The sequence below is a fragment of the Hyperoodon ampullatus genome (genome assembly GCF_949752795.1).
Source record: "Hyperoodon ampullatus genome assembly, chromosome: 1".
Classification (NCBI taxonomy): domain Eukaryota; kingdom Metazoa; phylum Chordata; class Mammalia; order Artiodactyla; family Ziphiidae; genus Hyperoodon; species Hyperoodon ampullatus.
Window position 1 is genome coordinate 90,677,472 of NC_136914.1, and position 21,735 is coordinate 90,699,206.

The 21,735-nt window shown below is 35.4% G+C and overlaps 1 protein-coding gene across 2 annotated transcripts in view; it reads left to right on the forward strand.

Moving 5' to 3' along the window:
• Positions 1-21,735, forward strand: part of SLAIN2 (SLAIN motif family member 2) — a gene marked incomplete at its 5' end in the record, with an annotated part of 71,509 nt that overhangs the window by 40,673 nt on the left and 9,101 nt on the right. The window contains one exon of one of the 2 annotated variants that reach the window (XM_079705226.1): positions 6,808-6,885. The exons of the other annotated variant lie outside the window; for it this stretch is intronic. Coding sequence (XP_079561352.1) covers positions 6,808-6,885 — 78 coding nt within the window. The remainder of the gene's footprint in view (positions 1-6,807; positions 6,886-21,735) is intronic. 2 annotated transcript variants of the gene reach the window in all.

The following is a 21,735-nucleotide window of genomic DNA, read 5'->3' on the forward strand; positions in this document are numbered from 1 at the left end:
GATGTATTGATAAATTTTCCTCATTTACAAATTGCATATGATATTATTTATATTATAGAACTCACATTGTACAGTACCAAACATTCATAATTCTGTTTAATCCTCTGAACAATTCTATGAAGTAGGTTCAATTACTAACACATTTTACAAATTAGGAAATTGAAGTTTTGAAAGGTTACATAAGTTATCTATGATCATACCATACAGCTTATAAGTAGCAAGTTAGGATTCAGACCCATGTTGATCCTGATTGAAAGCCGAAGCCCATTTAGAGAGATTTGTCACATCAGTGGTTTAGTACTAAGACATAAAAATTATCCAGAAATATTATTTCTTTTTCTTTCTAAGATAAACTCTAAAATTTAAGGCATTGTAGAAAACTGATACCTAGAGATTTGGGTACCTCGTTTTTTTAGATGGAGGTGTGCAAAAACATGTTTTTATACCACATTAAATTTTAAACATACAGACCATGTGAACTATGTGTTTAAGAGTGTCGTTGTGGGGCTTCCCTGGTGGCGCAGTGGTTGAGAGTCCGCCTGCCGATGCAGGGGACACTGGTTTGTGCCCCGGTCTGGGAAGGTCCCACATGCCGCGGAGCGGCTGGGCCCATGAGCTGTGGCCGCTGAGCCTGCGCGTCTGGAGCCTGTGCTCCGCGATGGGAGAGGCCACAGCAGTGAGAGGCCCGTGTACCGCAAAAAAAAAAAAAAAAAAAAAAAAGTGTCGTTATGGTACTCATATGGTACTCATAAATGGTGTAGAAAATAGAGATTCACAAAATTTAAAAAATGAAAGTAAAGATACAGTTTGAACTCTAAGTTATTACTGAAGTGGTGAGTGATAGGTTTTTGTGCCTTTAAACCTGAAAATTAAGTTAATTTGGTTTAATAATATCCTGTTTCTGGGGTTTTCTTCCCCCTTGGGAAGAGCAATCCATAGTGTTAATACAACGGGAAAGAAACTTTTATATTGTTAAGAATATTAAGTAACAAAACTCATGTATATTATAAGCTACACTTTTACAGTCTATGCACAGATAATCCAAAACACCATTTTCACTCGGCTTTCAGAGGTGCTTTAATACTTAGTTTGAATTGTTAAATTCTGAATTTCTCAAATCTTTCCATGACATATTTTCAGACAGCTTCCCAGCTCTTTGATGAAACCAGCTATATCTATATCCTTTTTACCTCATTCCATTATTGTCAGTACCAACTCTTTACTCAGATTTGTTCCCTCATGCCCTCATACATGCTGTTTGTGTGTTTAAACTATTCTAGCATCTTAAAGCTGTATGGAAATGAAAAATAACTCTTTACCAAAAGAGAAGGAACAATAAAAGATTGAGAACCTAGGATAAAAATGTTAATAAAAGAAGAATATATTGACCTTATCTTAAACTTTATGATAACTACTCACCTTCTTTAGTGGTAGAATTACCGTTGTATAATCAACTGCTGATTCCCTAGAATTTTCTTTTCCTTTAGGTGAATTGTTTTTTCTTTTTCCCCAGAAGTTGATAATTAAGGAAAATACGTAAAGAAACATAATGAGATTCTAATCACTAATTTACTTTTAAGTGGGATATATGTATACTGTTTCATAGTCGTGTATTTCAATATTTGAATGATGTATAGGCAGAAGAAAAAGTAAGGTACCATCCTTTTTTAAAAATTGCATATACTTGTTTATTTTTATATATGTAGCTGTAGTGAAGCTTATTTATGATGAAAATGTCACAAATATTTATTTTAGTATAGAATCACACTACTCACAAAAATGTATTTGGAAAGTAGTAAATCCAGAATATTGGCAGGTTTAAAATTTAATAAAGTTTATTTCATAAAAATATTTAAAACTTGGGAATTCCTTGGAGGTCCAGTAGTTAGGACTTGGGCTTTCACTGCCATGGCCCCAGGATCAATCCCTGGCTGGGGAACTAAGGTAACGGAAGCCATGCAGCACGGCCAAAAAAAAAAGAAAAAAAAATTGAAAACGTTTTGTTTAAAGTTAATACATTATGAAGCAAAATAAAATGTTACCTTTTTTTCTGAAATTTTTACGTATATCTTTGATACATAATATATATGTGTGTTTTAACTAGTGTGTGTATATAGGTGTACTGTTTTCATAATAGCCTTTTTATATTGATATATAATTATGTACAGATATTACAATGGCAAGTTTTATACATAAATTAGCATTTTAAATATTTTATATAAACCAAATTTATATATTTTCTGCATTTTGTTTTCTTTTAAGTATTTTTCCAGCTCTTAAGTGGTAAAGCTTTGATTCTTACTTGCTGGTCTGCATGAACCTAACTTTGCAAGGTTGCTTTACTTCCACCTAAGGGAACACTTCTTTTGCCTTGTTACTATGCCAATCACTATTTTTATATGCTTATTTGCTATGGCTGCATTATTGTGGATGTTGGCATTCAAATATGAATATTATGAGAGTTCTAATATATTTTCATTTTGGTAGCTATTACCAATTCTTGACTTTTATATTTGGAAAATGTGAGTAACTTAAAAAGTTTAAGAAAACCAGAGCATTGCAGAGGTCATGGATACATGTAACTTTCTCAGATTCTCCAGTTAAAGGAAGGAATGTTTCTCATGGACAGTTTTTCAAAAGACTAGTGCTTGCTTTCTAAGACCACTAGAGCACAGGTTTAGTAGAAAGTTTAATTTTCAGAAAAATATAGGAATTACTGGTTCAGAAATAAGAGAGGAAAACCCAAGGCAATCTGCTGGTTTTAAAGAAAGTAGTATGAGTTTACTTTCACATGTATTGTCCCATTTGAAGCTCACAACATCTCATTTTTCATTTTTATAGAGAGGGAGAAGAGATCCATATAAATTATACATAGAATGTCAAGTAACTAGAAAAGTGGCAAAACCAAGCCAAATTAATCCCTCTTCTCAACTCCTCCATGAGTCTCCTGATTTCCTCCCAATCATTGTTTGGATTACATCATGCTGACCTAATTGCAAATGAGGAGGCATCTTGGAAAATATTCTTGGATGACTCTACTGGAGCATGATTTGAGACTGAACTATAAATACTTTGTGAATTACCACAAAGGGTAAAATAAGTCATTGTAACATTTATCCACTTGCTTGCTTACATTTAACTAAATGGAAGAATATATTTGAATAGGATACAGAGTATACTCCCAGAGAAGAGATGTATAGGATCAGTATTGTACTCTGGACCTCTCACTGAAGAGGTAGTGTCCAGGGCAGTTGTCAGCTTATACATAGGCCAGACTGCACTTAGGCCCATGGGGAAGGAATTCTCATCCAGATTTCACTTGTAACCAAAACACTAAAAGGTTACATTCGAATTTTATATAATTATGAAACATAAATTGAAATAAATAAGTCATGATAAATCTGTGTAATTGGCTAAGGTACAAATGAGTGAGATACTTGTAGAACTCCTACTTAAGGATAAGTAGTGTAATGATGTTGTCAGTTATCACAAAGAGATTTTATAAATGTAGTTTTTCTGACCTTTACTTCTGGAAATGTTGATTGAATACATCTGGGATGGGGACCCAGAATCTATTTTTTAGAAGTGTTTTAGCTGACTCGGGCATATTTAAGTTTGAGAACCACTCTATTGGACCTCAGCTGTGGAGGATCTCGAATATTTAGTTTGAATCTCTGGATTTTATCCAGTACTCAGTCACTTATGTGTTTCTTAATTATTCAACAGGTATTTATTGGGTGTATATGTTCCAAGCACCGGGAATATAAATGTGAAAGAGACAGCTCGTGCCCTCCAAAAGAGGAAGTGATAGGCAGGAAGTGATGTGGGAACAGGAGAGGCATTACACAGCAGTATGAAGAGGTTTTCAGGAAAGGTATTGAAAGATATCTCAGCCAACTCTGGAGGAGTTGTCACACGAATAAAGGAAGTATAGGTTTTCCAAACAGTGGGACCAGTAATGAAGTCTTAAGAATGGCACCCTGATTATAGTGGTTTTGTTTGACTAAAGTGGGGGTCACAGGATGGTTAGTTGGTGCAGTGACCAAGGATGAGAGATGCAGGTAGGGGTTAGATTGTGGTAGCTTTTAAATATGTTGGGAATTCCCCGGCGGTCCAGTGGTTAAGACTGCATGCTTTCATTGCCGAGGGTGCAGGTTCGATCCCTGGTCAGGGAACTAAGACCCCACGAGCCGCGTGGTGCAGCCAAAAAAATAAGTGAATCAAATAAATATCATATTAAGGAGTTTAGATTTCATCTTATAAGCATGGCGAGCCATCATAGGCTTTTAATCAGGGTTACTTCTTAAGAAATTCAGTCTAGTAGCAATGTGGAGAATGGATTAAAGTTCTAGAAGGATTTGGAGACTTTCAGTTTAACTACTATAATTTATCTTTAAAGAGTGATTTTGGGGACTTCTCTGGCGGTCCAGTGGTTAGGACTTGATGCTTTCACTGCCGGGGCCTGGGTTCGATCCCCGGTTGGGGAACTAAGATCCCGCAAGCTGTGCGGACAAAATAAATAAATAAATAAGTGATTTCGTCATTAGAAAACAGATCAAATTATGATTGATAATTCAGATTAAAATTTAGCTTTTGTTCTTATTTGAGTAACATTATTTGACTTTGTGGTATCTCATGAAAATCACTCATTTCATTGCATCTGTATCAGGCAAATTTAGAGTATACTGCCTGATCCTATTTGCTATAAACAGGATCCTATCTGATTCTTTGACTTTCTGTTGGACAGTTTTCTCTTGTCTGTAGATGCTGTTCTTGTGGCATCACCCATGAAACTTGAGGGCTAAATAAGGTCCATTGGAGTTATTGTAGCTATTAATTTAAATAAGATCTTTCCGGGACAGTTGATTAGAGATGATATGTTAAACCCTCGTTTAAAAAATTTTAATGGTTAATAGATACTGTGGATTGCCAGTGTATGTACAGTTGGTTACCTTTTGCCCTCGTTTACTCCACTCCAATCACCATGGCCTACTTCTGTTCTTCAGATATACCAGGCACACTCCTACCTCAGGTCCTTACTGTTGCTTTTCCTTCCATATAGAATGCATTCCCCTGATATCTGTATGGCTCACTTCCTCTCTTCCTTCAGATCTTTGGGCAAATGTCATCTCAGGAAAATATTTCCTGATGACTCTATTTGTAATTGCAACTTAAATCTCCTACTTCTTGTCCCCCTTTCCTACTTAATATTCTCCTTAGCAGCTATCACCATGTCTCAGGCCATATATTTTACTCTTTGTTTATTGTGTTTCCCCTTCCCTAAAATCTTAGTTACATGAAAGTAGGAACTTTGTCTATCTAGCTGGCTACTGAATCCATTGTTCCTAAAACAGTGCCTCTAATAAAGTAGATAATTACTTGAAAGAATGAAAGAAAGCAGGAATGAATGAATGAGTGAATGAATGAAAATATGAATGGTTGAAAGCATGTATGAATAAATATGTAAATGAAGAATATTCAATGACGACAGCATCCTATATTTCTGTGGGATAGATATGAAGTAATGCATTATAAAATTGGTATTTTTTAGGTTTGGAGAATTTTCTGCTTGTCTGCCTGGCAATATATTTAACTTAAACTAGCATACAGTCTTATTTAGCAGCAGTAATGTGTTGTAGTAAGTGTTACAGAAATTGAAATCAAATGCATTTGGTACTTTTTAAAAATGTTTACTATTAGACAGTGAGAAAATCCTATCAGCATTGATATGGTTAAGCAATAGAGGGAAAGAAAAATTCTCCTGAATTCTTTTTGGTGATATATCAAGTAATCCATTTATCAACCCAATGATTGTTTAAACTCTAGCCAGATTTATGGTTTGAGATCTCTTTTGGGGGGCAGGTTGGGGGCGTTGCATATAAATCCTAGAGGTATATGAAGTCTGACTTTCAAATGGGTAGAATGACATTTTAGAACCATTTAAATAGGTGACTGCACTGGTACATGTGGGAATCATCAGTTCATTGGAGCCAAAGTGAGACTTAACTCCAGATGGCTCTGAACTGCTGCTTAATTGCTGGTTATGAGAGTTTCGCTGCAGTTAATAGATTAGGAGTTCCGAAGAAAGCTTAGAACTCCTCATTGATCACTTTAAAAACCAGATGCTCTGATTCTTCCAAATCCCTCAACCCCAACACATACACAGCCCTCCCCACCCCGTATGCATGTGTGCATAGTCCAGATATGTTGCTACCCAAAGTCTAAAGTGCAGTTAGTTGAATTCTACAGCAAGATGATGTTGAACATATTAAAGCAACTAGATTGTTTACTCCCTTGAGGACCTGCCTGGTTCTGAGTTTTCTTCTCCTTTTTGAGTATGGGGATTACTATTTCATGTTAGGACAGTTCATCTAACAATAACTGCTTTGCCAAAGTCTGCTTTTTGCACTGAACAAGTACTACGTTTATTTTTTTTTCTGTACTGTGTGCTTGCGTTCATCACTTTACTTATTAGCTTTGTATTCTTTGCATCCTGTAGCATGTTTGCTGGTGGTTTGTTTTCTCTTTGATATTTTGATTGGTTTACATATTATAGATTTTCTCATCTATAAGAAATAATTTTGGAAAGTATGCACTTTGCACTAAGATTTCCATTCCCTTTCTTTTCCAACTTAATGCACTAAGCATCACTTTAAGATTCCTCTGCTTCTAGGATTCTAACATAGTCTCACCTTATCTGTTCCTTGATAAATTTTCAAGTTTGTATTAAAATATTCAGATTTACAGAAGCTATAGTCTTTATCTTGTCCTTCCAGGCAAATATTACAGTTCCTTATTTTTCAACAGCTTCGCAAAGGCTGAAAAATTTGCCTCGTACTTCCCTCAAAGCCAAACAGTTGCTTCAAACTTCATCTACAAAAAGAGGTAACTACAGCCTCTTACTAAGTTTTAAATTTCATCAAATGGTCAAGTTAGTTAAATCTTTTACCTTTTGGCATACTGAGTCAGTGATGTCTATAAGGCACATTTTAGTCTTTTTTTTAATACTAAAATAATGTGTATTCATTCTCTGTTACTTGGATAAATCCAGAAGAAACTCATTTTCTACAGAGGTATGTATTGGGTTGCAATTCTAAAAGGAATAAATGATATGTAGCATTTAATATTAGAGAATTTATCATTTTTCTTACCTGAAACTGAAGGTTATTGTTTTAACTTTGTTAGATAACTAATAAATGCTTTAAAATGAACCAAATGCCAGACATTCTGTATGTTATGTTTTTTCTTCTGTCTTTGGTTTTTGGATTTACTTATCTGTAGGATGAAACAGGCATGTTTTCATATTAGAAATTGATTGACGTTAAAGCAGAGTTGTTAACTGATGATGTTTGGAATATTCACGGAATGGTAGCTTTTGTAAGAACTGACAGCTGAAGAAATATATGAAGGTTGACATCAAAGTTATCATGTTGGTTCCAAGAGATTGGATGTATGGACAGCTAGGAAGAAGTAGAATTGGGAGAAACAATGTGGGATTAGATAGACCAGCAGTAATAAGAATGAATAGAAACCTCAGAGGAAATGGTACAGAACAAATATAGGCAAGGAGGAAAAATATTTCCCCTATCTAGGACATGTAGATTTCCTGATAGCTTCAGAACTCAATAAATAACAAAGATATATAAGAAGGATAAAACACTAACAGGACATTATATGGAAAGAGGAGGTTTGGGATTTGATATGTTGAAAAATTATTTAGTTAATATGGTTATAAAAGTACTGAAATAGGTACTTTAGCAAGTTCACTAATGCAGATATTTTAGCAATGATTTGGTGGATTAAGTATAATTTAAGGAAATAGTTTTAGATATTAGAATCCAAAGAAAAGAGAATAGTCAAATAGAAAAGTAGAATGTTGGAATGTTTGTGTCTTGGATGTCAGGGGCTGATTATAGGCCTCCAGTAGGGGTGTGTTTTGGTGCCACTGTCAGAAATAATAACAGACTGAATAGATTATGCTCTTTTGATGGAGAAGAAGGTGACTTATTAAGGATCATTGTAGAAAAGGTTCTTAAATTATTTGAGGACCTTAAACCTCTTTTTTGAGATTTCCAGATACTTTTGAGTACTTCTAGGGGTAGAAGGTAGGTGAAAAGAGATGATTATAAAAGGATTGTAGTATCTATACCAGGGCAAGAGAGGATTTTAAGTTTATATAAATTTTATTTTTTGTATGCCTCTATAAGCTGCTTCATAATGTTTTTTGGCATTAGGTACGCTTATATAATTTTAAATTTTTACTTGAAATTTTATGTTGCTATTTATTAGATCGAGAAGATCATAACTTCTGGCTGATTTTTTGGGGGGGGTGGGGGATGCCTGTGGAGGTTACATTATTTTTGTGATTCTGAACTACCAAACTGCCTGCCCTCTGTGATAAGATAACAGGAAAACCCAGTCTCATAATTCCTGGTACCTCTAGCTATCTAGATGACATGGTAAAGAGAGAGAAGTTTGTGGGTGTGCATGTTTGATTTTTTGTTCCTTTTTGTTTCATTTTGTTTAATCTCTCATTTATCTTAATCCAGACTCCCTTATTTTCTGGTCGTACTGTGGCTTGGTGATGATCATTTTACACTATAAGTTCTAAACCAATTGAAAAAGGAACAATATATGATAGGATTTAAAATACTAGTTTAATTACTGGTAAAGCTGAGTTGGAGAATATCTCTTGGATCCAAGGTCAAAATGGATTTTCTAATTTACCCTCATGTCTAGACTTTGAGAGAGAGGAGTCTGCATTGGGCTGTGGGATTCTCTGCTCTTGTAGGGATGTGAAGCAGACAGGATTCAGACACCACGTTTTCATAGGTACCTTTGCACATTAATCCCATCCAATAGAGAAACATGAACTAGATAGTAAATTGCCACATAAATCAGTTGTTCCTCATCCTGGGGATGAGCCTATAACATTTTCTAGAAAGCTGATTTACTTATTTTAAGGGCTCACAGAATCATGGGAAGAGGAAGAAGATGGTTTTTTTAACTATTGGAAAAAATGGTCACTTTGACTTTAATTGCATTTAGTAGTAGCTGGAGTTTGAAGATAGGAAGGGAAGTAAAACTGTGTTGCCTGGCACAGAGAAACACACCATAAACATTTGTTGATGAACACGATCATGCCACTAACTCAGGAACGGCTGGACACGTCCCTCTTTGCGTTTTCTTCTTGCAAAGCTTTTGTGTTTCTTCAGCCCACTTTTCTCTTCAGCCCACTTTTCTCTTTGAGGGAAAGAACTCATTGTGTTTTTTTAAGACTTCGTAGAAGTGACTGCTTAAACTGCTTTGATAAAGATATATTTTATTTATCTCCAGTTGCTGGGAACTCTGTCAAGTAGAGATAAACAGGGTAGAAACCTCAACAAGTCAGGGGAAGAAAATGAAGACTAATTAGAGAAGTGAATGTAGAGATAAGGACAAATTTAAATGTACAAACATTTTTATTTTGAAGGAAAGAAACAACTAAGGAGGAGTTCATGATGGTGGTTGTCTAATACTGCTTTAATTTTCTAATTCACTATATTTTGAGATATTTAAGGTGACATAAGCAATATTTATAAGAGGTCTTATTGATATGAACCCAGGAATTTTGTCATTACCCTGGATCTGAAATTTAAAATTTCGTGTTCCCTTTTCTATCAACTAACACATATTGAATCTGAAGCATAAACAAGATACATGCATTATATTCTTTTCTCTTTTTTTCTCTGTTCTAGCCCCTCTTTACTTTTTCTTCTGTTAACAGTTGTGATCAAAGCCAGCCTCTGCCATAAACAGTTTTTAGATACAGTTAAAATTGAAGGAGTTGCTCTCCCTCCCATGACTGTTACATACAATTGGGAGAAGGAAAGGAGAGAGCACAGGGGCTGTTCTTGGGGCTCCCTCCAAACACACAAATTTCTGTTAGATCATTTCATGCTGTCTTTGGAATGATACTTGATAGATTTTACTTACATTTAGACTTGCTAAGGCTTTTATGATTTTCTAAAATTCTTTTTTCCTCTTTAATTAAATCTTGACTACATCTATCAATTTCCTTTGCTGAGAAAGTCCTAGATCAAAATTTCCACCTCTTTGAAATTTGTGCCTTGATTTTCCTGATTAAATAGGACTGCACTTTAAAATATTAAAAGCCTTTAACATTCTGTGGTTTTAAAAGATCACCTGATTCCAGTTAACCCTCATTATATTTTTATTCCTCTCTAACTCCCAAGTTTATAGATAAGGCAAAATGCTGCTACCATTAGAGGAGGAAACAGTTTTTACAATAGTAAAACTACAACTTAGTGCACCTCTTCATATACTCTAGTTTTCCCTCAATTTATACTTTAACCTTATTAAAGGATTTCTCTCCATATCTGGAGATTGTAGAACTTTTTGACTTATCCTTTCATAAACTATAGTACATTTATCTAAGAATATAAAGATTAATAAATTTAAAAGGATTTCTAATTTATAAATCTATTTTTTAATCTTTGTTATTTTAAAATATAGCACAAATTCAGAAAACCATATAATACATAGAGAGCTTAGTGAATTCCTATAAGGTGACCCCCTTGTAACTACCATTCATATTAGGAGACTAGAACTTACTACCTCAGATGCTCTATACCCATCTGCTTCCAAACACAATCCTCTCTTGACCCCCTCTCCCAAGAATAGCCATTCTTCCAAATTTTTACAGTGATCACTTCCTTACTTTTCTGTATAATTTTTATCATCCAAGTAATGAAATTATAGTTTTACCTCTTTAATATATGTCTTTTTTAAGTTTCTCTTAATTTATAGTTTTCCTCCAACTCTTTACTCCCCCTTGTTGTTTGAAGAAACCACCAAATCACTTGTCCTGTAGATGTTCACACAGACTGGATTTTCCATGGTGTCATTTATCAGGTTCCTCTGTATTTCCTATAAATTGTTAGTTATCCACATGCTTAATTAGATTCAGTTATGTTATTTTTGGCATAACTGAACCTATACCACTGTACCACTCCTATATAGGTGGTGGTACTTGGCGTTGCCTGTTTCATGTGATATTAGCAGGCATTGATGCATAATGCCTATATCCTTACTTTATTAGGAATTTCAGAATTGGATTATTTCAATTCTAACATCCCTAAGAGAAACTTTTCCTTATTCTTCGGTTAACCAGCACTGAGGTTTTATTTCAATACTTGTTCTTTCTATTTACCAGTTTACAAAATAAAAAATTGGCAATCTAGGATCCTCCAAAGGTGACCAATATTTTTCATATATATATATATATATATACACACACACATATATATATATATATCATTATAAACTTACAGATTTAAACATTTTTTAATGTGTTTCGATCTGAGTATTTTCCCAACTTTGGTAGAAGCATCTTCAAGTTGGTGTTCAGGTCTTTTTGACACAACCCTGGTAGTCTTTGATAACGTCTTGATAACTGGTATGACAAGATAGGCTCATCTTATACACTTCCTGCCACAGACCTGAATTTAGTTATTTCTCAAAGAAAAAATCCTGATTTCTTTTGGTAGGAAATGGAATTTCGAAACCAAAGTCTGAGTTTTTAGTTGTGCTCTTTACTATCCAGTTGGTCATTGTTTCTAGTTCTTTTCAGTTACTAGAAATATATATGTGTAGATTTGTGTTTGTATATTTTTTAAGATTGAATTCCTTAATGAGTTCATGCTGATACTCCCTAATCACATTTAGGGCTTGAGGATAATTACTTAACCTCTTTTAACTTAAAGCTTTTTCTTTTATTCTGCTCCGAGAAGTCTGTCTCTCAGAAACACATAGAAATAGAGTATCATTTAATAATTTGTTTTCTCCCACGTTTTACACAGAATCTTCTGGGGATAACATTAGTGTAATACCATACAATATGGTTACTAAAAGCAGTTTATAAAACTTTTTCCATAAACAGGTTACTAGGGGATAAGGGGGGAAGGGATAAATTGGGAGATTGAGATTGACATATATTCACTACTATATATAAAATAGATGACTAATAAGAACCTGCTGTATAGCACAGGGAACTCTACTCAATACTCTGTAATGGTCTATATTGGAAAAGAATCTGAAAAAAGAGTGGTTATATGTGTATGTATAGCTGATTCACTTTGCTGTACACCTGAAAGTAACACAACATTGTAAATCAACTATACTCCAATAAAAATAAAAAAACTTTTTCCATAAATAACTATTATATACTCTCCTTTATATGCCTCATTTAGTCTCAGCCCTACATTTAAATAATATTTGATGCTTGCTACCTGTCTGTTGATATTGTCTCACCAGTCAGTTTTCTTGTTTAAAGCTTATCCTCTGTTAGATTCCTTAAGGAGTTATGGGAACGATATCCATTCCCTCAATTTTTACATGTCGATGACAGCTTGTCTGCTCTTTTTTTTTTTTTTTGCGGTACGCGGGCTGTTGTGGCCTCTCCCTTGCAGAGCACAGGCTCCGGATGCGCAGGCTCAGCGGCCATGGCTCACAGGCCCAGCTGCTCCACGGCATGTGGGATCTTCCCAGACCGGGGCACGAACCTGTGTCCCCTGCATCGGCGGGCAGACTCTCAGCCACTGCTCCACCAGGGAAGCCCTGTCTGCTCTTTTTATATTTGAAAGTCATTAGCTAGATATGAAATCTTTGGCTCACATTTTCTTTCCTTGAGTATCTTAAATATGTGACTCCATTTTTGTCAGGAATAAGAATTGTTTCCATTACAATCGTTTGGTCTTTTTATCTGGATGTCCAAAGGTTGTTTTCTTCTCCTTTAAAGTTCAATAATTTATGAGAATATGTCTTAGTGTTTGTCATTCTGAGTTGATTTCCCCAGATATGTGGTGTGTTATTTCAATTTGAAATTGCAGAGTTTTAAAAATTTTAGGCAAGTTCTTTAGAATTATAGTTTTTTTTTATTGTGTTCTTTTGCTTTGGCTTTCTTTTTTTTGTGGGGACTCTTCTTGTACACATGTTGGGTGTTCTTTGCCTTTCTTCTGTGTTTGTTGCCTTCTCTTGAATCCTTTTCATCTTTCTTCATTTCTTCTTGTTCTATAAAAGTTTATTTTCATTGTTTATTTCTTTTAAAGCATAAGATACTGTGTATGGTGACTCTTGTGTTCCTTCTGTCTTTGACTTCATTTTGAAATGATTTATTTTATGTCTGATTCTTTTCTGTGTTCCACCACCTCCTTTTTGAGTGTTTTTTCATTCTGATTTATGTTCTTTCATATCTTGTAATTTTCATCTTTTTGTGCATGTGCATGGTGGACATATTTGGCAAGGTTTCACCATTAGTAGAAATATTCTATTCCTTATTCTCTCTATTTTTTATTTAATAACTTTATATGGGATTTTGCCTTACTCTTTTTCTATTGCTCATTTTTCTGTGAAATTGGTTTTTCTAAACGTTTAGAAAGGGAGTTTTAAGATTTTCTAATTTATGGCTCTACTGCTCCCTCTTCTTTGTTTTAGGAAACTCTTCAAAAATATGGCTGTTTATTTTCTGAGATTTCTTGCTTTTACTCCCCTCCCCTGTTTTAAAATTCGTCCTTTTAAAGTGTATAAATCAGTGTTTTTTAGTACAGTTGACCCTTGAACAACATGGGTTTGAACTGTATGGGTTCATTTATACACGGATTTTTTTCACTAAGTGTGTGCTACAATACTACACAATCTGTAGTTGGTTGAATCCACAGATGCAGAACCATGCATGTAGAGGGCCAACTGCAAAGTTATATGTGGATTTTCCAGTGTGCAGAGGGTCAGCACCCCTAACCCCCTGAATTGCTCAAAGGTCAACTGTATATTCACAGAGTTGAGCAACTGTTAACCACTGTCTGATTTTAGAGATTATCATCACCCCATAAGAAATACCATGCCCATTAACAGTCACTCCCATTCCCCACTCCTTCCAGTCACTGGCAACCACTAATCTTTCTGACTCTGGATTTGCCTGTGCTGAACACTTCATATCAGTGGAATCATACAATATGTGATCTTTGCAACTGGCTTCTTTCAAACAAATTTTGTTTATCCATTCATCAGTTGGTGGACATTTGAGTTGTTTCCACTTTGTACCTGTTGTAAATAATGCTGCTAATGCTGCAAATGTTTGCTGGTAGCTTATTTATTCTTATCTATCAGTCTTTTTGTATGTATGGAAGAAAAGCTAGCAAAACCTGTTCCCAGGAGTTTCTTCTGCCTCTTATGTTTAATAAATATTCTCTTGATAAATATATGCTTACAAAAATAATGGTAAGTACTGTACCCTAATGAAAGAAGAAATCAAGGGATTCTATGTCTTCTTATTTTTTTATGATTACTTGTCAGCCATTACAAATTTAATATGCCTTGGTGTTGTATATTATAAAACCTGCATAGGATAGTAGCCCCACAAATAAACTTTCTGAGTCTAGTTGAAAATTAAAATGGCGAAAAAGACATTTTAATGTCTACTCCCAGAGGTGTTTCTCTTTTGGTATTACCGAGAGGTAAAGAACACCAATCTGGGAATCAGGAGACCTGAATTCAGGTGTGACTTTCCTGTTTATTTGCTCAATTGATTTCTGTGGTTGTGGCAATTTTCCTTCTCCGTAAAGTGGAAGGGTTGTAGTAGTTACTAGTATCTCTTTTAACAAGGATTTTTTAAAATTATTTATTTATTTTTGGCTGCGTTGGGCCTTTGTTGCTGTGCGTGGGCTTTCTCTAGTTGTGGTGAGTGGGGGCTGCTCTTCGTTGTGGTGCTCAAGCTTCTCATTGTGGTGGCTTCTCTTGTTGCAGAGCACAGGCTCTAGGCACACGGGCTTCAGTAGTTGCAGCACGCAGGCCCTAGAGCACACCGGTTTCAGTAGTTGCTGCTCGCGTGCTCAGTAGTTGCAGCACGCAGGCTCCAGAACATGCAGGCTTCAGTAGTTGTGGTGCTCAGGCTCAGTAGTTGTGGCCCACAGGCTCTAGAGCACATGGGTTTCAGTAGTTGCTTGCTGCTTATGGGCTCAGTAGTTACAGCACGCAGACCCTAGAGCCCATGGGTTTCAGTAGTTGCTGCTCATGGGCTCAGTAGTTGCGGCACATGGGCTCTAGAGCACAGGCTCAGTAGTTGTGGCGCACGAGCTTATCTGCTCCGTGGCATGTGGGATCTTCCCGGATCAGGGCTTGAACCCATGTCGCCTGCATTGGCAGGCGGATTCTTAACCACTGCGCCACCAGGGAAGTCCTAACAAGGATTCTTTAACTCTGTAATGAGAGAATCATATTTACTTCATCTCTGTGGTCTTTAATAACCAGAAATTATTTTAAAGTCCTTATTATGTCAGTAACCTGTTGCCATCATTTATGGTGCATAGACCATTGAGTGACTGGAATGCTATACCTATAAAGTAAGGGATAGTTGACAAGGAAGTTTTTTGTTTTGGGGTTTTTTTTTTTTGCGGTACGCGGGCCTCTCACTGTTGCGGCCTCTCCCATTGCGGAGCACAGGCTCCGGCTGTGCAGGCTCAGCGGCCATGGCTCACAGGCCCAGCCGCCCCACGGCATGTGGGATCTTCCCGGACCGGGGCATGAACCCATGTCCCCTGCATCAGCAGGCGGACTCTCAACCACTGCGCCACCAGGGAAGCCCGACAAGGAAGTATTTTTGTCTTTATTTTTTAAATAATTGAATGGCATATGTACTTTGCTCCCCATCAGTCATGGTAGCCAGTGTTTGGCAATGTGTGTATTTTTATTGCAAACTGTGCATTTATTGGATATTTACATATTTTTAAGAATTATACAATTAATGAATTTGTAGTTTGGTTGATACATGACTGTGAAGATAACCACTTGAAGTGTCTAGTTTTTATATTGCAAGATAGTGTTTAATATTGAGATATATTATTTGTAAAAGATTTTGTATTCAGTGAGTATCAGGCTAAAAACAGTCTACAGTTTACTCAGTTTCTCCATTTTAGAGTTAAGTGCCTGCTGAATTATACAAGCCTTAATTAGAAAATAAACTTACCATTTTTTATTAAATGCTTATTGAAAGACAAAAATGAATATTCAAAAATTAAGAATCCTCATATCACCCACCATTCCATTTTAGAGATGACTTAGACACCACAGTTAACATTCTTAGTCATATCTCAGTTTTATAAATAGAATCCTAATTCTTGCTTGGAGCAGATAACATTCCTTCATTTTGTGCCTTGATTCAAGTGTAATTCTCGGTATCCACAATGAGTAAAGAGAAACTATAGCCTGCTGTCTTAATTAATTTGGGTAATGGAGCCTAATTTACTTAATCCCTATATTTTAGTTAATTTATAAGGACAGCTTAGGAGACTGTCCTGAGTGACATTGTTGAATATCTTTCCAGATAACTGAGCTGCAGCAGGCTGAAAAGCACCATCTTCCTTAGATAAGGGAGGCATGGATATGATACACCTTACAAATCCTATAATATTTTACATTTTACCAGCAGTTTACTTACACATTGCTCATTCGATCTTTGCAGCTAACCTGTGATATTTGCCGAGATTTGTTTTATTAGATTTACATCTGTATATCTATTTTCTCTTTTTTGGGGTGCAGTGCAAATGGTATTGCATTTAAAATTTTTATTTCCACGCATTTATTGCCAGCATATAGAAATACAATCAATTTTTGTATGTTAATCTTCCATCCTGTGACTTTCCTGAACTCAAAATTTCTGGAAGGTTTTTTTTGTTTTGTTCTTTTGTTTTTAGATTCCTTGAGATTTTCTGTGTAAACAATCGTGGAGAAAGTTTCTTTCTTTCTTTCTAATCTATATGTCTGTTATTTCCTTTCCTTGTTTATTGCACTGGCTAGAACTTCCAGCATGTGTTACATAAGAGTGGTGAGAGCCTATATCCTTGCCTTGTTCCTGATCTTAGAGGGGAAGAATTCAGTCTTTCATCATTAAATATAATGTTAGCTGTAGATTTTTTGTAGGTGCTCTTTATCAAGTTAAAGTTCCAATTCCCTGTTTTTCTGAAAATTTTGTCATGAATATGCGTTGAATCTTGTCAGACACTTTTTTTACATCAATAGATAGGCTCATGTGATTTTTCTTCTTTAGCCTGTTGTTGTGGTAGATTACATGGATTGATTTTTAAATATTGAACCAACTTTGCATCCTGGAATAAACCCCACTCAATCATGGTATATAATTTTTTTAAATGTATCACTGAGTTCTGTTTGCTAATATTTTGTTAAGGAGGTTTATGTCTATTTCCCTGACAGATTTCTTTTTTGTCACTATCTAGTGACACAGTAGTTTTTGGTACTACTGGTGATACTACTTTCATAAAATGAATTGTGATGTGTTCCCTCCTCTTCTGTTTTCTGATAGAGAGTGTATAGAATTGGTGTTAATTCTTCTTTAAACCTTTGGTAGAATTTTCCAGCAAAACCATCTGGGCCTGGAGGTTTCTCTTTCAGAGGGTTTTGAATTATGAAATCAGTTTCCTTAATAATTATATGGCCATTCAGTTTATCTGTTATATACAAGATGAGTTGTGCTAGTTTTTTGAAGAATTGGTTCATTTCATCTAAATTGTCAAATTAATGTGTGTAGGATTGTTCTTAGTACTCCCTTATGGTCCTTTTGATGTCTTCAGGGTCTGCAGTGATATCCCATTTCATTACTGATATTGGTAATTTGTGTTTTCTCTCTTTTTTATTTTGTCAGACTTGTCAATTTTATTGTCCTCTTGAAAGAAATCTTTATTTCTTTGATTCTTCTGTTTTTCTTTATTCAGTCTCATTGATTTCTGCTCTTTATTATCTTCTTCTGCTTGCTTTGAGTTTATTTTACTTTCTCTAGCTTTTTGAAGTAGGAACTTAGATTACTGATTTAAGACTTTTCTTTTTCCTAATTATGACCCACAAACTTTGATATTTTGTATTTTAATTTTTATTTAGTTCCATGTATTATAAAATTTCTATCGAGAAGTATATCATTTAGTTTTCAAGTGATTTTTTCATCTTTTTGTTACCTTTTAGTTATTGATTTCTAGTTTGATTGTATTATGGTCAGAGAAAGTACTCTTTGTAATTTCAGTTTTTAAAAAATTGTTGTAATTTACTTTATGGCCCAGGGCATAGTCTGTCTTGGCTTATATTCTGTGGACACTTGAAAAGAATGTGTATTCTGCTGTTGTTTAGTGGATTGTTCTATAAATGTCAGTTACATTCTGTGGTTGGTGGTGGTGATGTTGAGTTCTTCCATGGTCTATCAGTTGTTAAGAGGGGGGTGTTTAAGTCTCCAACTATTGTGGATTTGTCTATTTCTCCTTTCAGTTCTGTAAGTTTATCCTTCACATTTTTATAGCTCTGTTTAGTACATACACATTTAGGATTGTTTTGTCTTCTTGGTAATTTGACCCTGCTTTCATTATGTTTTGTCCCTGATAATTTTCTTTTTCATTTTCTGATGTTAATATAACCATCATGCTTTCCTTTTGTATTATTTGCTTGATATATTTTTTCCATCCCTTAACTTTCAACCTCCCTATATTTTTATATATATATATATATATATATATTTTTTTTTTTTTTTTTTTCCGGTATGCGGGCCTCTCACTGTTGTGGCCTCTCCCGTTGCGGAGCACAGGCTCTGGACGCGCAGGCTCAGTGGCCATGGCTCACGGGCCCAGCCGCTCCGCGGCATGTGGGATCTTCCCGGACCGAGGCACAAACCCATGTCCCCTGCGTCGGCAGGCGGACTCTCAACCACTGTGCCACCAGGGAAACCCTATTTTTATATTTGAAGTGAGTTTCTTAAAGACAGCATAAAGTTAGGTTATGTTTTAAATGCATTCAAATCTCTGTCTTAATAATTGGTGTAGATGGACCATTTACATTTCATGTAATTGTTGATATGCTTAAGACTGCCATTTTATTTGTTGTTTTTTCTCTTTTTCATTTCTCTGTTTTCTTTTTCTGCATTCCTGTGGGTTATTTGAACATTCTTTAGAATTCCATTTTGACTTATATATAGTGTTTTTGAGTCCATATGTTTGCATATGTAGTGGTTGCATTACATTACATTATGCATACATAACATCATATATACATATCACAGTCTGTAGATGTTATCATTTTATCACTTCAAATATGTAAACCTTACCTTTTTTCATGTACCTTTACCCTCACCCCATTTATAATTGTCATAAATATTTTCTTTAAATAATATTTCCAACAACATCAGTGTTACAATTTTTTCTTCAACCTGCACATATAATTTTGAAAACTCAAGGAGAGGGAAAGCCTATGTGTCTGCCCATATTTTTGCTTAACTTGTTCTTTCTTCTTTTCTGATATTCCAAGTTTCCATGTTTTTATCATTTTCTTTCTGTTTATAGAATTTGTTTAGCTGGGGATTTTGGGGGGGTGGGGAGGCATCTGCTGGCCACAAATTGTGTTGGTTTTCTTTTGTCTGAGAATGTCTTGCTTTTCCCTTAGTTCTTCTAGGATATTTTCTTTGAGTATAGGATTCTGGGTTGACATTTCTTTCAACTCTTGAAAAATATTTGCTACTTTTCTCCTGGCCTCTGGGGGCTATGATGAGAAATCCACTGTTGTTAGAATTCATTTTCTCCTATAGGTTAGGTGTTATTTCTCTCTCTGATTTCAAGGTTTTTTCTTGTGTTTCATTTTCAGAAGTTTATAACTATGATGTGTCTTGGCTTGGATTGCTTTGGATTTACCTAGTTTGGTGTTGTCCTAGTTTTTTGAATCTGCAGGTTTATGTCCTTTGACAAATATGGGAAGTTTTCGTATATGGGAAGTCATTATTTCTCACAGTACTTTTTATCCTCTCTCCTTTCCTCCCAGTACTCCAGTGGCATGAAAATGCGGGTCTTTTCTTGTAGTCCCACAGGTCCCTAAAAATTCTGTTCAGTTTTTTCTTTTTTTTATTGAAGTAGTTGATTTACAGTGTTTTGTTAATTTCTACTGTACAGCAGAGTGATTCAGTTATACATACATATATATATATACACACATTCTTTTAAAAATTCTTTTTCATTATGGTTTATCACAGGATATTGAATGTAGTTCCTTGTGTTATACAGTAGGACCTTGTTGTTTATCCATTCTAAATACAATGGTTTGCATCTGCTAATCCTGAACTCCCAATCCATCCCTCCCCTACTGCCCTCTCCCTTGGCAACCACAAGTCTTTCCTCTATGTCTGTGAGTCTGTTAATGTTTCATAAATAGGTTCATTTGTGTCATATTTTAGATTCCACATATAAGTAATATCATATGGTATTTGCTTTCTCTTTCTGACTTACTTCACTTAGTATGATAATCTCTGAGTCCATCCATGTTGCTGAAAATGGCATTATTTCATTCTTTTTTATAGCTGAGTAGCATTCCATTGTATATATTTAACACATCTTGTTTATCCATTCATTTGTTGATGGACATTTAGGTTGTTTCCATGTCTTGGCTATTGTGAATAGTGCTGCTATGAATATCGGGGTGTATGTATCTTTTTGAATTGTAGTTTTATCCAGATATATGCCCAGGAGTGGGATTGCTGGATCATATGCTAGATGTATTTTTAGTTTTTTGAGGAACTTCCATACTGTTTTCCACAGTGGCTGCACCAACTTACATTCTCACAAATACTGTAGGAGGGTTCCCTTTTCTCTACACCCTCTCCAGCACTTGTTATTTGTGGACTCTTTAATGATGACCCTGTGACCCTGACCAGTGTGAGGTGGTACCTCATTGTAGTTTTGATTTGCACTTCTCCAATAATTAGCGATGTTGAGTTTCGTTTCATGTGCCTATTGGCCATCTGTATGTCTTCTTTGGAGAAATGTCTATTTAGGTCTTCTGCCCATTTTTCAATTGGGTTGTTTGTTTTTTGTTGTTGAGCTGTATGAGCTGTTTGTATAGTTTGGAAATTAAGCCCTTGTCAGCCACATCATTTGCAAATATTTTCTCCCATTCTGTAGGCTGTCTTTTTGTTTTGTTTATGGCTTCCTTTGCTGTACAAAAGCTTGTAAGTTTGATTAGGTCCTATTTGTTTATTTTCACTTTTATTTCTATATCATTGGGAGGCTTTTTTTTCTTTAATCTATTTTTTCTATGTTCAGATTGGGTAATTTCTTTTGTTCTATCTTCCAGTTCACTGGAGTTCCCCCAGCCCCCATTCTGCTACTGAGCTCATCCACTGAGTTTTTTATTTTGGTTAATGCATTTTTAAGTTTTAAAATTTACATTTGATTCCCATTTCTCTGTGTCTTCTATTTATTTGTTGAGACTTTGTATTTTTGCATATTTCAAGTGTTAGGAATTACTCATTCAAAAAATTTTATGATAGCTACTTTATTTTTTTTTAAATATCTTTATTGGAGTATAATTGCTATACAATGTTATGTTAGTTTCTGCTGTACAACAAAGTGAATCAGCTACAGGTATACATGTATCCCCATATCCCCTCCCTCTTGAGCCTCCCTTCCACCCTCCCTATCCCACCCCTCTAGGTCATCACAGAGCATTGAGCTGATCTCCCTCTCCTATGCAGCAGCTTCCCACTAGCCACCTATTTTACATTTGGTAGTGTATATTTGTCAGTGCTACTCTCTCACTTTGTCCCAGCTTCCCCTCCCCTCCCTGTGTTCTCAAGTCTGTTCTCTACATCTGTGTCTTTATTACTGCCCTGCCACTAGGTTCTTCAGTACTGTTTTTTTAGAT